At 38.6% G+C, this 17104-nt stretch overlaps 1 protein-coding gene across 2 annotated transcripts in view; it reads left to right on the top strand.

The window, feature by feature from the left end:
- eys (EGF-like photoreceptor maintenance factor) overlaps positions 1-17104 on the top strand; it is a 196468-nt gene that overhangs the window by 174298 nt on the left and 5066 nt on the right. For both annotated transcript variants that reach the window (XM_086259752.1, XM_086259751.1), the window contains 7 exons: positions 4075-4247; positions 10284-10466; positions 12857-13023; positions 13970-14114; positions 16091-16265; positions 16518-16690; positions 16811-16972. In XM_086259752.1, the coding sequence (XP_086115878.1) occupies positions 4075-4247; positions 10284-10466; positions 12857-13023; positions 13970-14114; positions 16091-16265; positions 16518-16690; positions 16811-16972 (1178 nt within the window). The remainder of the gene's footprint in view (positions 1-4074; positions 4248-10283; positions 10467-12856; positions 13024-13969; positions 14115-16090; positions 16266-16517; positions 16691-16810; positions 16973-17104) is intronic.

The raw sequence follows: 17104 nt of genomic DNA, 5'->3' as shown, positions 1-17104 counted from the left end.
CTTTGTGATGCTGTCGCGTCTATATGGACCAAAACTTATGAGGAATGTTTCCAGCACCTTATTGAATCCATGCTATAAGAAATTGAGGTGCACAGGAAAGGGAACTCCAACCCATTACTACCAAGGTGTATGTAATAATGTTTCCCTAAGTGTATTTTATGTTCAAAATCCCTTGGCCAAAGATAATTAGAAGTCAGCTTACAAAACACTGTGGAAACACAAATATATTGGGTATGTATTTAGTGTATGAAAAGATGACATGTTTGAAATATTTTGTAATGAAAAGAATCCCAGAGGTACTGTACTGAACGTTGCTGTGTAACTAACATTTTATCATGGGAAATATATCCAGCCGGTGCCATGCAGCTCTTTACACAAACGTCCTTTTAGTGCAAAGTAAATGTTCATATCAGACATGAGGAGCAAATAAAAACTGTGTGAAAACTACGCTGCATACAGTTACTCTACCGTCAACTTAAATGCAATTATTGTCTGAGGTTAAGATTCAAGACAGAAAACACTGTGAAATCTGTACAGCAGCATAGATTTTTTTTAAATTATTATTTCTTTCATGCACATTTATGCATGCGTGTGTGCTCCAGATTATCATTAATTATCATTTTTTGCTTGTTTCAGATATTTTTCTGTGAGTAATACTTCAAATAAAACGTTCGCTTTTTCTTTCTTTAGTGTTCTCCTAAACACTGTATGTTCAGTGAGTTCTTGTTTCCTGTTGCAGTGTCACAGAGCAGCAACAAAACGCTCAAGTTTTTGTCCGTTATCGGTCCACTGTGTGCCGTGGACAAAGATAATACACAAGTTTATCACTCTCAGCTCTTACTACACACAGTTTGTTTAAATCACAGCATCTCTGACACGAATGGTAAATATAAACCTCGGTGTTACTGCTGATCAGATTGGCTGTTTGTCAGTGTAACGGGCCCGGGGTTGATGTGACTTTTATTCACTTATCATTTGAAATATGGGTTTGCATTCAATTTGTCCATAAACTGTGTCATTCTGGGCCTCCCGCTTTATCAGTGCAGCATGGGTCTAAATGCAAACACAGTCTTTGTGCAGTGTAGCTCCTCTCGTATGAGGTGCACTCTCCACACTCCTTTTCTGTGTTTTTATTAAACATTGGAAATTTCTTGCTGGTTAAGGAGTTGGTAAGTTTGCAAAAATGCAGCGATGTCAAGAATAGCTAATTCATGAGACATCACGGCAGTGCGTTCGGTTTTATTAGAGGACAATGTTCCACAAAAATTCTAAGGCTAAAGAGTTTTGCAGTATAAAATAAGACTTGAATAGATATGCTGGCATATTTCAAAAGTGAGAAGTTTGAATGTGAACATACTTCCAAAAGTGTTACTGAAAAGCACAGTTTTCTGCAGAGTGCAATGTGTTCTAGGTTGGACCATACAAATATTGTCTGATCCCTTGAGAAAAGTTCCTTCATGCTTTATACTGCCTTTCTATATGGATTTATTTCAAGTCTCATCTTTGTATGCATTTCTATGGCAGTATGTTTCAAAAGGCTCTGTGATGGAGACTTAACAAACATCACCCTTCTCCACCGGCAAGGAAAAGTTTGCAAGGTTGCCTGGAAGAGGTCAGAAAAATATCGAACAGCCTCCCGCTCGCTCAGAAGTCTGAGAATGTCAGGTCAAAGCCGTGTGTAAATTCCACTTCATCACTTGGCGTATAATGGAATTCAAGTTACAGATTAATTGAGTGAGGGAACAGACACTTTCAGATAATTTTCCCACCCACCAACAAACAGAGCATGTGTAGTATACGTCCATCCAACTGGCTCTTTACATTCTGGAAAGCAAATGGTCTTTTAATCTATAAATGCTTTCATCCAGAGAGCTGAGGACTTCAGCCTTACTGTAGAAGTGTATTTGCATACAAACAAGCACTTAAAAACAAGCCCTCTGTAAATAACTTACTGAAATCTGAGAAATACATGTGGCTGCACATCTTATTGTTCTAGCTGACAGGAATATCATAAGCTAACCGGTCAATTATTCATCATTTTATCTGGTACTCATTAGATTAAAAATGTATGTCTTCTTTAATTATTTATCCAGCGTGTGTGCTGCAGCGGTAAGGATTCGATTGGCTGGAGATATGGCGTTATGCATTTGTGATTAACATATTCAAATTTATCTGCAAACATTACTACAATTTAGTAATCAGGGTGATTGCCTGTGGCAAATTAGAATAACCTTTTGTCACCCCACACATCAAGTTTTTGATTAGGCCAATTAAAACTCGAGTGTTGCTGCTCTATCTACACTTTACTTTTTTGGAGACAGAAATATCTGCAGCCTGTTTTTGCACAAGTCATTTAACCATTCAAGCTTAATGATGTATCTTCCCTCCATTTACATGGAGTTTGGTAGGTTAAGTCTTTTTTCCTTTACTGCTTTTGAGGATCAAAATTGATCGATAATGAAGGTAAACTTAGGTCAGGCAGAATTTCGCGCGCAACTGATCCTTCTGTTAATTGTAAGCCGCGTTCAGTGATGGAGAATCGCTGCTTGCCTACAGATGGCAGCTAATTGTTTTGTGGTCTGTGTTTTATGAGAAAAGAGAAAGTTAAATATTAAATGTATTCTCGGCTAAGCCGCAAAACCCATGTTTGGAAAAAAGGTTAAAATATATTTTGGCAGTAAATGAAGCAATTGTAATATTATTATATTTAATAGTATATTTTCTATGTGGTAAATCATACATTCTTTCAAAGAAAAATATGTTTAATATATGCATCAAATAGCTGTAGGCCAATATTTATCATTTGTGCAGATATGATTGACATGTAGAAGTACATTTAATAATGAATATTTCAATAATTATTTAAAAAAAAACAACATTTTTATAAGTCCAGCTCAAAAAAATAGTAGTTAACAGTTCTACGAGTATATGCATAGCCACCTGTGGTGTGGCCCCTGGCTCCGCCCCTATTGTTCAACTGTCCAATTATCCTTTTTCTGTCCTCACTTTTCCTGTGCAGAGGTCTGGATTGTTGAATCGGTGTCTTTCCCTGCGAAAGCATCACGACAAACATGTCCACATATAGTCTCACTTACGTGTAATTTAGTCTCAGATTTTCTGTGGGAGAAATCTGGCGCTTCTGGAGGAAAACCCACACAATTTGTCTGCCACCAACATTTAAACACTGACACTAAGTGACGATGCAAGGGACAAATTAGCAGGATTCAAAGCATTGAATCAAAACAGCTGCAGCAGGAGGTGCAGTAGCATTTAATATTTAATTTTTCCTCTTGCAGGTTGTCAAAGCCTATAAAAAATAACACCGCCTGTTCTGTTCACTACATGACATTTTTCCATCTTTCAGTATTGCTTTAAAACCATTTTTCACAGTTGTCAGTGACACTGGACAGCTGTGCATCACGATACCTTAAACTAGCTTGGAATCAAGCAGCCTGCTAATAACCATCAGTTCAAGCATGATCCGTTTGTGTTTCAATATAGTCATATCAAACAGTTCTCAACTTTGATGACAGAACGTAAATATTTCATTTCTAGAAGCCATTTTCTCAAGGAGCAAAATATATTCTGCAGCACTGCTCAAAACACATTATTAATTTATAGATTTGAAACCCCACCAATGCTTCCTCTGTCTGATTTTATACCTTTCAGTTGTGCACATCTTCGAGCATCCTATAAAGTCCCTGTCTGGATATCACTTTGCATGCTAGGTCACCCTCTGCTTCTTGCCAAGAGAGAAAGTACACAATTTAATGGTGGAAATTAGACAGAAAAATCTGGTTTTAGGTTTTTTGACATGCCAAAAAATTCTGTTTTGTTTTGTTTTTGGTTAGCGTACATGTGATGTTGTACGCTAATGATGCTGGCTTCCTGCAGCTACTTCTATGATTCACACATCCAAACCTTTGGGATTTATATTTTTCTCCACCACCGTCACTAAGTGTATAGCCGACATCTCATGGATTGCATGCTCTTTTGAAATTATGCATTTCAGTGTGCGTAGTTTCAGCTTCACTCCACTTCTTATATGTTGTACGTGCTTGTCTGTACATTTAGTGATGCTGAGGATTGGTTCTGCGAGTGCCCCCCATTATACACCGGACGGCTGTGCCAGCTCACCTCCTGTGAGCGCAACCCCTGCAGTCACGGAGCCACATGCATCCCGAAGTCACCATTAGAGGCCGTTTGTCTGTGTCCCTATGGAAGACAGGGTCTGCTGTGTGACCAAAGTAAGTGATTCACAGAGCAGCTACACACGGAACAATGCAGGGCAGATGTAGCAGCTTCATTAAGAGAGTGATCTGCAGACATGTAGTGAATTAGAGCCTTGAGCATTTGGTAGAATCAGCGTCTATAGTTAAATAAAACGATTAATGAAATCAAATTTTGCTGAAAAAGCAAAAAAATCTTCCTCCATCCATGGAGTCAGATAATCAGGACAAAAGTTGTGGCTACTTGTTTGAATATTTTAGCCTATTTCAAGTTTATAAGATCTTATTTCCCAACAGCTGTCGTTTCAGCACTGTCTCACATATATATTTTTTTCTTATGTCAGGCTGCTCCTCTGCATTAGTAGTGTTTTAAATGTAAGGGTTATAAGCAGTTTACTACAATAACTTTTGTGTTTGGTACTATTTGCAAATGTTGCTGACACTTAAATGAGAACTATCATGCAAATTTCTAACTTCCTATTTTTATTCTCAGACTATACTAGAGTAGCTTTGTATGATTCAGCGATCAAAACAATCCTTATAGCGACACAAATATATAAAATGTTTACTTAAATCTTTTAACAAGAGGTGCTGAAGGTTCTGCAGTGTCTTTTAAATTGACAAGGCAGGTTTATTAACTTCTCGTTAGTGATCATGATTGACTACAGGTCAGATTTGTTTGAGAGCACTCACTCAAATACTCAAAATAATGTGAAAATTCAAGAACTTACTGAAGATCTAAGGAGAATTGTAGATTTACAAAAGCTGGGAAGGTCTCTTGGAGCCATTTCTGGAATGCAAATTCAAATATCATCACTTCAAACAATTGTACAAGTTATTCAGATGTGTTGATGCTTTGCCAATGTTTGGAAGAAGAGCCAGATTGTCACCTTAAAATGAAAGAAATTTGATTAGGATGTTCAGGAACAACTCAGGAATCAACTGGAAACTCCTGGAACACCAGTGTCACTGTCCACAGTGAACTAAGTTTTACATCACCATTGACTCAAAGCAAGAAAGAAGCTGCTGCTCCAAAATCGAAAAGCCACATGCTTTCTGGACAAAGGTTTTATGATCTGATGAGACAAAGATTGTTTGGAGAAGTAAAGGTGATGCATTCAAACCTAAGAATACTGTACCGGCTGTCAAGCATGGTTGTGGTAGCATCATGCGCCGGGGCTATTTTGCTGCCTATGGTTCTGGGACATTGCACAAATTCTTCAACTTCACCTCAGATCAACAAATAGACAGTTGACAAAGTTGGATGTTCCAACAGAACAATGATCACAAACACACATCAAAACTGTTTTTTTGAATAGATAAATCAGGCTAACATTAACCTCACACAAGTGAAAATTTCTGGACAACCCTTAAAAAGCCAGGTCTGTGCCAGGAAACCAAACTATTTAAATGAACTCCACCAATTCTGCCAAGAAGAGTGGTTAAATATCCAGGCAGTCTTGTGCCAGAAGCTATCAAATGTTTCTGGTCAAGATGCAGCTTGCTGAGGAACATTGAACCACATATTAGTGGTGTTGTATGTATATATTTAAGTTTAATCTTGTATGTTTTAGAGAAAATCCTACATAAATTCAAACTTGTGCACCCAATTCTTTCTTTTTTACATTCATTAAAGATGTAAACTCTACCCACAATCCTAAATTGAAAGAGCAACGTCTCTGATTGGTGGCGGTCGCTGTTATGTTGGAGGTGTTTAAATCCACAAAGGTTACTTAGTGTAGGTCACGTAGCATTGTGCCATATCAATAACTAAGTTATTCTTTACTACAGATGTGCAACACAAACTACAAATTATATTCAGTTATCACTGGCTACCAAGTTGTGATTCACGAGTCTTTAGCCAATGAGCATGCAGTGACATACCACTAAATCCTTAATTTTGAAATATAGCATGATGGATTTACAAATGATACTTAACATATCCCAAAATGAATGACTAAACCTATAAACTGAGTAAACTGCATCCTTGTCTTTCACTGTCCATGACAGCTAACGTGGTTTAAAAATGTTTTTGATTTCAGTCAAATGTTTTAGAAAAATGAGATACCTAGAAAAGATTAAATAGATTTTTTTTTTCATACAATTATCTTTCTATTCTATGATGGTTTCTGTATTATTTTATGTGACTGTTTTCCAAAAAGTAATGCCATAAAGAAGAGGGCTTCACAGGTCATGGTTCTCAGAAACAAAAGGTTTTGCTTGACTAAACTGGCTGTGGTGGCAGCAGGGTGCTTGGCATATAAGTCGCTCAGCCATGCCACAGCCCCTGTCAGAATCTCAGCACCCACATGCCAAACACAGAAATTTAACCTTCCAGTTTCACACTGGAAGTTTGAATTTTAATCCTGATAACATCAGACAAGATCAGAGACAAACTGATCACTCCTAAGGTCTCCTGCCTTCCAGGACTACTTGCTACTTTGGAGCTTGTTTCCTAACGTGGTGCCCTTAGCAAAATACTAGCCGTGATAGCACGGCAGCAGGGCCGTCTTTTATTTATTTTTGTCCTTCTATTGTGACAGATGAAACAGTAACAATATGGTTTGTATTTGTTTTCTTAATGTCATATTTTCAGTTCTTTGGTTCAGTTCCCATCAGGTGGTCTGAACAACCAGGAAATGGAGGAAAGGCAAGACTAGGAAGCAAAGCTGAAATGCCTCCAGAATCAAGTTCATGAAACATTCATGCGTATTGAAGATGCCTTCACTCAGAAATATTAATGTTGTACCTTTGTACACAAGTTGGAATACCTCCTGTTAAAGATTCATGATTGGAATTGATAGAATTAAAACATGGAAAATGATGTACCGCATTTTCAGTATATGATACTGTCAGTATAGCACATGTTCTTACAGATACAGATTTATATATTTTACTCCACACTTAGCTATAGTGTGTGTCTTACACTAGTCTTGTCTGGTAATTATACAGCTAAATGCTGTTTCATCTTTATAATTTTATGTGTCAAATTGGTGAAATGACATATTTTGTTATGTTTGAACTGTGCCAAAAAAGGGGGAAAAAACGATTTCATGAAATTTTAGTGTTACTTTCGTCTTCTTGACTCTTTCTGGAAGTTCACTTCTAGTTCACGGACACTTCCTGGGGTTTTTTTTGCACACGCAGCTCTGACTACAGATGTTCAGGGCATGTGCAGGTCATGGACCTTTCAGATTTAGTCCGTGTTTCTTATTTCAGCTTGGATTATCAGCCTTTTGGGGGATCATTATCCTGTTGTCAGGTTTTTGGGGGGTTTTTTAAGTTGTTGTTTTTTTCTCTTTTTTTTTGCTTTCATGCAATACTTGAAATGATTTTTTTCTATCCATTTAAAATTTGGGTGCCACACAACCCTAAAGCAGTGCATTTCCAGTGCGACGTCTTATCAAATTGGGTTCAGTTTTCTTCAACCATACAATACTATTGGTATTATATGGTTTTAGGAGCCAGGTTTTAACTTTAGCTTTTGACAGTTTCCAGCAAACCTTAGTTGAATACTTTTTGGGATGGTGACACAGGTAAGGTTGTTCCATGCATACCCTGTTTATCAACACACTGCACGCCATCAGCTAACCCATCCCATGGATCTGCTTTGTCTTTCAGCATAGCAAATTGCACAACTTTATCAGAAAGTTTTCTTGCTCTTCCAAATCTTGTCTTGACTTCCACATCTTCCATCCTCTGCCACTTCTTAATGACATTTCATAGAGTAGAAATTGCAAGCTTGAAGCGCCGTGATATCTTTTTATAGCCTTTCCCTCCTTTGTAGGCATCAATTAGCTTCATTTTCAGATCTCAGTACTTGCTTAGAGGAGCTCATGGTTTTTGAGTGCTACCATCAGCTCTAGCAGTCATCAGCTGACAATTATAAATTCTTCACCTGCCATGCAAGTCTTAATGAATCAAATAAGGCCAAATAAATTCAAAAAGTTCTAAGACTTTACATGTTGCAGAGTTCAACAACTTTGTTTAACCTTCACGAGTTATTTTAATGTCTTTTTTGCATTTGCATATAATCAATCTTAAAGAGCTTCACTCTTTGAACAAAGTGCAACATTATTGTCGATTAGCAATTTAGTTTAGCAGTGGTGTAAGTTTTTCTAAGCCTTTCATTCTATAGAAACTGAGAAGGTGTTGTTTGCCCAGCATTTATTTATCAATATTTTTTTTTCAGCTGAGCTGCATACTGTATACATGCAGTTTTATGTCTGAATTCATTTCACGATCCAGAGCTGCACGTCACTCTGTTTTTCCTCTGCAGCTCCTGTGCACAGTATTACACAAACACACAGCAAAGTTGAAATGCTATGTAATATTATTCGACAGGATGTGGTGTTATAATCCACAGATGGATGCACTTCGTGAAGGCAGTCCATAAGCTTCTTTGTTAATAATATGTTCCATAACCACCAGTTCCACTCAACAGTAGGTACAAGAGTTAGCTAAAGGAAACTATAAATGGGAACTGTATGCCAATATACTATTAATGTAGTAGTAACTGCTTAGTGAAATTAATGAGTAACAGGAAAACATAAGATGTACAGTAATGTGCAAAGGTCTCTAACAACCAGCTCTTATTTCTTTATATTTTGCTATGAAAATGGGAAGTTATGTCCACTGTTCTTCTAACACAACCTGAGCTCTCTTAGAGAAGCTTTCTTGTCATTTTTTAAGTAGTCTTCAGGAATAATCCCCCAGGCTTCGTGAAGACCAATCAGAGCTCTTCTCTGGGTGTTGGATGCCTTTTTGTTTCATCTAATTTAAGGTGATTGCACACTGCTTTAATAATGCTGAGATCTAGGCTCTGGACCTTCATAACATATCAAATATGTGGCGTTCTTTAAATTAGCTCTGTTTTATGTCTCTTGGATGACACAAAATTAACAACATATGCAAAATAAAAGAAACTTTGGTGCATTAGATCTATACAGTAAGGAACTTTTAGTCTCGAAAGATAAGATGCTCAGTAATTAAAAAGGAGCTGTTTAATTAAAGATATACAACATCATGAAATATTCACCACTTACACAAAGAACAATTTTCATAAGCAATGGCACAAATGTTAAGTCAGTCAAAGTATGGAAATACATTTTCATGATAAATTTTGGTCAAATTATGTATTTACAGGGATAAACTATTTCACATAGAAACACAGCAGTTCATTTAAAACATATATATTTTAAGGGTGCCGATGTGGAAAGAAAAAGAGAGTTTAGTTGTTATTATAGGGGAAAAGCATCATGTTTAATATCAAATCAACAACAGCACAGTTTAAAAATAGGTGTTGGCTCTATAACATGGTGGCCACTACACTACAAGAAGCAATAGACAAACACAACCAGCTCTAGCAGACTGGAGATGATAACAGAAGCATTTGCGGGTTTATTAATAATTTAGCAGCCAAACAGAGCTGAGGGCAGTCGCGGAGGGGTGCTCTGAAGCCCTCTAAGCCATCTCCTGGGGCTGAAGAAGAATATGCAAGGTGTTTGAGTGAAGAAGAGCAGTTTTGTGTTTGAATCCACACTGCAACAACAACCACGTAGCGGCATGTAGTTTTCAATAAGCATGGGCAAATTCACATTGAATCCCCTGTGTAAAATCAAGTGGATGGGTATGCTGAAATGGAGTACAAGCAGGATCATTACTGAATCAACGATGCGTTCAGAATAAGTAAACTTGAGACTGTTATTGATTATCGTTGGGGTTATTGCAATACCCTTGTGAACAAAGGGTACGATGCTAAGCTTGCTTGGCAGAATCCTTCCTAAACAGAATAGGATGAGAAAAGGTGGTAGTATTTGAAAACAGGTCATCATGCTTGAGCAACGGATGAGGAAACGTTTCACCAACTCCTGGTCTGTATTGTGTGGCAATAGTGCCATCTTTTGGTAGGCTCTGAGGTGAATGATGAATCAGACTTCTTACTTTGAACAAAATGAACACACATGCACCGCAGAGCCTGCAGCAGCTAATCCATAAGCATGTACAGTACAAATGTGAGCTTTCGAGCGTGTTCTGAATGTGTTTGATTTGCAGCCGTCAATATCACTCGTCCCAGATTCAGTGGAAGTGATGAGTTTGGTTACACCTCCTTCGTGGCTTATTCCTCCATCCCGAGCCTCAGTTTCTTCTACGAATTCAAGCTGAAGTTTACGCTTGCAGACAGTTCCTCTGCCGTCAAAGACAACCTTATGCTGTTTGCTGGACGTAAAGGACAAGGTGAGCACAATCCTGACACTTGGATAGCAGTTTACATTATCTATGAGCTCCAGTGAAAAAACAATTTGAGAAGTTTGCTTTGTTGGTTTTAGTTTCCAAACTGATTTGAGGATTTTGAAAGAAACACTAGTGCAATTTAGTGTCACCTGCTGTGTATGATAATGGCTGTCTAATGGAGTTCCACAAGTCTTTGAGATCCTCCGTTCCCTAAGGATTTTTCTTTCTTATGAGATTTTCAGGAATTAATGAGTTCAACACTTTGTTGATTTCTAAACGCTTGTTGTTTTTTACTTTCAAAAGAAGCATTCCTCGGCTAAAATCAACACGTGAACCGAGCTTCTTAAAATAATTAAACAGCTAATTAAATTAGATGGACTATTAGGTGTAAATGTGCACTGTTTTGGGGTCAGCAGGGTCTCCTTTCTGTGGAGCCAGATTTGGAAGCTATGCCTTTGTTCTCAGCATATTTCATTAAAGTAATAATAAAAAAATAATGATGGTAATGAAATAGAAACACTAGATCATGGGTCTTGTGCACTTGTTTCTTTTAAGAGCCATCAAGGTGGAGGCACAAAAAATAAGAGTAATATGAATGATGAAAGACTCAAACAACTGAAGAGCATTCTTGAAATGTTACAAATTCAAAGGTGCAATATATTTTTGAGGCCAAGCAGTAAAACTGCGTAGCCATCAAACACCATCATCTTCTCCTGCCCTTCTTACTTCTTCTTCCAGAACCTTCGGCAGCAGGTTTCATGTCTGCAGCTTGAGCACTTCGTTTGTCACCAGGCAGTTAGAAGTAAATTTATATGCATACGTCTCCAAACATTTCCCCACTTGTCAAAAACTTGCTGCCATTTTGAGGAAGAACAAATCAACTGTGTCAATGAAGAATAGGGGTACTGCAATCATTAAAAATGTGTTTGCCTGTGTCCCTAAATTCTCTGAGAGATCATACCAAAGTTGAAGTCGACCTAAGCTGCGTTGATTAATTGACTTGGCATATGAAATTTTAACAAAATGTTAAACGAGAGTATTTGAAAAGCCAGGCCATCCTTTTTCATATCTTATGAATACACATCTGCATCTGTAACCACCAACAAATGGCCGTCTAGATCATTTTATATAAGGAGTAGTATTAAATAAGTTTGCTTTTTTTTTTGTAGAACTGCTTCCCTGAGCCATTAAACAGAATGAAAGATGAAAGCAATATTGGATATAACAAATGTATCATCCTTTGTCAGTCCACTATCTGATTAACAGCTTTGGCCGTGCTTCTTTCACACAGCCATTAAAGTCCATTAAAAATCTCAAAATCCAAGTTTTAACAAGCCCGGTTTATATTTTCAAACTTACTACTAAATATCATTAAACAAGATCTGGTTGGCTTGATTAAACTCATCTGTCTTTTATATCATTTCCAACATCAAAGTTTAAATTTTCCTGAAAATATAACGTTTGCAATGATCCCTATTACTGCACCGCTGGGCCTGTTGTTCATTATAGTCAACACTGGAGAAACTACTCCAGCTCTGCCGGACTTCATATTGAAAATACTCTTTTTAAAAATCATTCGACATATTTTATTCATAGATAAATCAGTTAAGACCCACAGCTACTTTAAATTTCTCACCATAAATATCATCCTCACTGCCTGGTGGAAAGCAGAAACGACACACTTGACCTCAGACTATCTCCGTCTTCTCGTGCAACTATCTGTCATAACCTTACGTTTAAAATCAATGACGAATTTCGCTGCATTGAGAGACGTAAAAAAGCCCGGAGCATCTTTTTATTTGCAGTTCTCTCATGAACCGAGACCCTCTTAGAAAAACTTTTAACTTACCCTATAAATCTAATCGCCAGGACAAACAGTGGAATGAGACCACTAAAAAAAAATTATTTTCAAGACTTCCACAACTTCATCCTTTTATGTTTACTGAAACTGTGTTCATTTTGACTCCAAGAATTACTTTCCAGACATCTGACTTGAATATAGATCAATCAGAGATAGATTGGCTAACTTTCTGCAACATCCTCCTTATCATACAACTCAAACGTTCAGCTAATCCATTATAGGTCTCACACAGACAACAGATCATCACTCACAAGTTGTACTGAAAGAGCTTCACAGACAACAAAGCCTTTACACATCGTCCCACCTCAATAGAAAACTACTTTATGACTCCACAGCAGCTGGACTCTTTTGTTTGGAGGTCATGGAATAGCTGTTCTTCAGTTCTCGCTCTATTAAGATAAAATTATCCATTTAGGAAAACCATTGTGTTTAGTCAAAGTATGTAAATGTATTAATGAAAGTGGAGCACTTTATTTTGCCTGTGTATTTTGAGTGTACTGTGTTGGAGGGTAACTTTCTTCATATTTTGTAGGCAATGATGGGGACGACTTCCTTGTTTTGGGATTAAAAAGCGGAAGACTTGTACACAGATTCAACCTCGGATCGGGGATAGCAACCATCGTTAGTGATCGACTGAACCATCAGATCAACATCCACACCGTCACGTTTGGAAGGTCTAAGAAAACAGGATGGCTGAAGGTGATTTGAAGATGACTGTGTCCCTTTTGGTAACTGTATATGTCTAGTGTGCTTACTGTATAGAGACATTCAAATTAAATCATGTAACCATTTCAATAAAATAGAGCGTCCCAGCCTAGAGGCACATGATCATTTAGTCCCAGGGTAAGTTTGAGGAGCTCACAAGATATTTAAAGAATCAAAACAACACCAAGATACACAAAGTTCTAAATATTTTTCTTTTGAAATACTGATTGCTTCATTCGGTCTTTTGGTCCTTCCAATTAAGAAATTAGAAAAATAAATCGCTTAATGGGACTCTGCTAAAGTCAATTCTATTTCATTCATTTTTAATTTTGTAGATCAGACTTATCTTTATCTGCCGTTTGTACACATTAGGTTTCTCGAACATCTGAATAGATAATGCAAAGAGTATTAAAAGTGGATGCAAAGATTAACTGAGGGATTGAATGTATAATAGATTTACTGGAAGAAGGGATTTACAGTAACTGTGATAAACCACTCAGTGAGCCCTGTTTTTACTGTGCACGTAAGTTTTTATCTTGCCTTGTTTTCATAGTGAGGGCTGATAAATGTTGCCATACAGACGTGAAAAACATCAGGTTTTTTTGTACCGACAGATAATTTTAGTCCAATGATCAGGGTAAGAGTGATTTTTATATATATTTTTGCACCTATCTGAATGCTTTGGGAAAATCCGCATGCTGCAGGATAGATACTATCGAGACAGCGAGGGCTGAGATCCCTGGCGACTTGCCTCAAAGGAGGCGGTTTCAGGGATGTATAGTAGCTGCTCCCTAATAAGTAGACATACGCTGAATCAGTCAGTTACGAATCCCAGGTCACAGATTTTTATTGCAGAGTTAGCAGATTATTATAGAAAGTGTGCTCCCTCACTGACAGTGAGCCATCTTGAATATTGACATTTCTACTACGTGTGTTTCAGGTTGACGGCCAACGTAACAGGACAGGATTGTCTCCAGGACCTCTGGTGGGCCTCAATGTTTTCAACCAGCTCTTTGTAGGTGGATATAATGAGTACACCCCTGAACTACTGCCACTTGGCTCCAGGTTCCGTCATGGCTTTCAGGGTAAGACTGCTACGGCTTTATTAGAACGCAGCGTTGCTATCTGGAATAAGAGCACTGTGGCTTGGAGTTTCTCCCAGGATCTCTGTCTTTTTGTAAGCAGAGGGGAAGGTGTGTAATGAAAAGGGAGTTACAGGCTCAGACTGTGTATGAGGCCGGAACAAAGCTTTGAGGTTGATTGTATCTGCGCCCTGTAATTGCTTTGCACCCAATACAGTGTGTTGTGTGTAAATCCATTCCTCTGCTGATAAGTCACTTGAACAAGGGTGCTATCCAAATAATCTTTGTCATCATCAACATCATTTATGCTTTCTCTCAGGTGACCTCATGTAGGAATGCTTTTTGCAGAGCATTCATATTGCCTGCTAATGTGCAGAGCTGTGACGCAAAATTGCCATGACCATAACGATGACAACAGCTATGAATATCATCACAACCATATTCAGCAGTCTCTGCACTACAGCAGTGAACCTTGTTATTATAAAATATCATAGCAGATCCATTTGGGGTGAACAAAAGCTTTTTATTTTTAAGGACTTGAGCGATTTTTTGTGTTTGCCTATTCATCATCATCTGATTCATTTTTCTACTCTGCAAATAAGCCTTCAAAAATCAAATCAGCTGCGATAAAGCATCAGTTTGCCCATGCGGTATTAGGCTATCACAGTTCCCTGTAATGGCAAGCACTACCGGAGACAGGCAACACTGGTGGAACCATAACCTTTCTACTCAGGATGTAATGAGAACTCATGAGAGCCTAATCAGATCTGTGTGACCTTCATCGAGCCCTAATCATGATGGCTGGCAGTGAACACACTGATAATGCACTTCACTCCCAGTTATCAAAAGATCCACACTCCCCTGTGGAAAGAAGGAAGAAGAGGCTGTGTGGGTAAAAAAATAAATAAAAAATCAGTCATTTTAAGCTGTTGATCAAATATACAGAAATGGGGATGTTTATCGAGCCTGGCGTTTGAAAACTCTGATTTCATACCGCTTTGATGCTGAAATGTTTTTTATTAGATTTCCTAAAAGATTTTGAGCTTAATTACCTTTCATTCTTGGACTTGCAAAGATCAGGGACATTAGAAAATGTTGTTTTAAAATCATTTTCCGGTTTTGTAAATCAAATGATTCCCGAAAAAAGAACTTTGCCGCACACACGGGAAGGCTCGCTCGACTTCAGACCTCAGCTTTCGAGGTTCTTTTACAAGAAGCGATGCGCGCACAGCTGAAACAAAAATAATTATCTCGCATAATCTTCCTTATGAATCTGCTTCGCTTTTTGATGGTCTGTGTTTGCGGCACCACAACCATCACTCGAGTCTGCCAAGCAGACAGCATCATGCCATGAATATTCATGAATGAGCATGACATTTCCCCTGCATCCTGTTTATGCCAGTGACTAATGCAGCAGAGAGAAGGGAGTCTGCATGTGCAGATGACTACGAGGGCTGTGTTCAGGCCTTATATTTATAGAAGGCCTTGTGCTTTGCAGGTGCAGGCCAAAACAAATATTGTCTTGATAAAACTGAATTATGAAACCAATAAGCAAATATGACGAGAGAGAGAGGCGTGATGGCGTGATTTCATGGTGGGAAAACATTGGACTCGAGTCCTTCCAACTCGGGCATCTTGGATGCGAACTAGACGAACTGCAATCTGAGAGTTAACATCTAATAAAGTTTTGTGGGTTTAAGTGTATGTCTCCCAGCGTGAAACCTTCACATGATGAAATAAACACCCATCAAAGAAACTCATTTCAAACCGTGCACACATTGTCAGACGTGTTTTCGTTTGTGTTGGGCAGATTTTAGTATGCATACCTTTTGATCTCCGTACAAAGACAGTAAAGCGTGTTGCGTTTCATCTTATAATTTCCTATTAGGGAAAGACCGGAGAAGGAAACTGAAGATGAAATGAAATGCACCTCTGACTTGTGCGCAGGTTATCTCACGATGCGTTTGTTCTTTTCAAAGGGTGCATTTTTGATGTGCACTTTCGCACAAGGAGAGACGGAAAGTTCCAAGCGCTGGGACAACCTGCGGGTCATCCAGCCTTTGGGCGCAGCGTGGGTCAGTGTGGCGTCACCCCTTGCGTTCACGTTAAGTGCAGGAACGGCGGGACGTGCGTGGATTCCGGCTCATCTGTGTAGTAAGTGCAAATTAAACTCTACGTGGGCTCATTTTCCAATTGTTTCTAATGAGTCTCCTCATGAATAACGCATGTAGGTGTTATTAATTAGCACAATACAGTAAACAACGCTGTGCTTTATGTATATTTCCATATGCATTGTGACTATGCTTTAGTAACAAACAGAAAACCGGTTTCGCTGTGTGAATGCTGCAGAAGGGGAAGACGGTGTTCACAAGCTTTAACACAGTGTTTGACTGTGCCCGTCTGCAGTTGCCAGTGCCCATTTGGATGGAAGGGAGCGCTCTGTTCCGAGACCGTGTCAGTGTGTGATGTCGAGCACAGCCCCCCTCCTTTGTGCGCCCACGGCTCCACCTGCATCCCTCTGCCGAATGGATATACCTGCCAGTGCCCCCTGGGAACAGCAGGAGTCTACTGTGAGAAAGGTTGCCTCACTGAAGCTGTGACCCTCACCTGCATCTGTTATATTTTTATTAAATTCATATTTTTAAATAAGGCCTTTGCTATTAAATTCTTTAACTGCTAAATTGTTTTTTTCTGTTCAGCTGTGACCATCAGTGATCCATTCTTCAGTGCTAACCTCTCCTCCTGGATGTCATTCCCACCTATGAGTATAAGACACAGGACTGATTTGCAAGTGCAGTTCCAGCCGTTATCACCTGATGGCATCCTCGTCTACATTGCGCAACATCTCAGTGCCAGAGCTGGTGAGGACAATTAATATTTAGGGAAGCTTTGCTTTTATTAACACTGTGTTAATTAATATGATTGCTGTAACATATTAGGCCATTTGCTCTTTTACCCCTCTATGCCCTGCCTCCACAGCACTCATTACACAT

Source organism: Aulonocara sp. 'chitande type north' Nkhata Bay, linkage group LG13, assembly GCF_057382095.1.
Source record: "Aulonocara sp. 'chitande type north' Nkhata Bay isolate Kocher_YH1m ecotype deep benthic linkage group LG13, A_spYH_male_GT1.1, whole genome shotgun sequence".
NCBI lineage: Eukaryota > Metazoa > Chordata > Actinopteri > Cichliformes > Cichlidae > Aulonocara > Aulonocara sp. 'chitande type north' Nkhata Bay.
The sequence above is the reverse complement of the archived record's forward strand: the minus strand, read 5'-3'. Positions and strand labels throughout refer to the sequence as shown.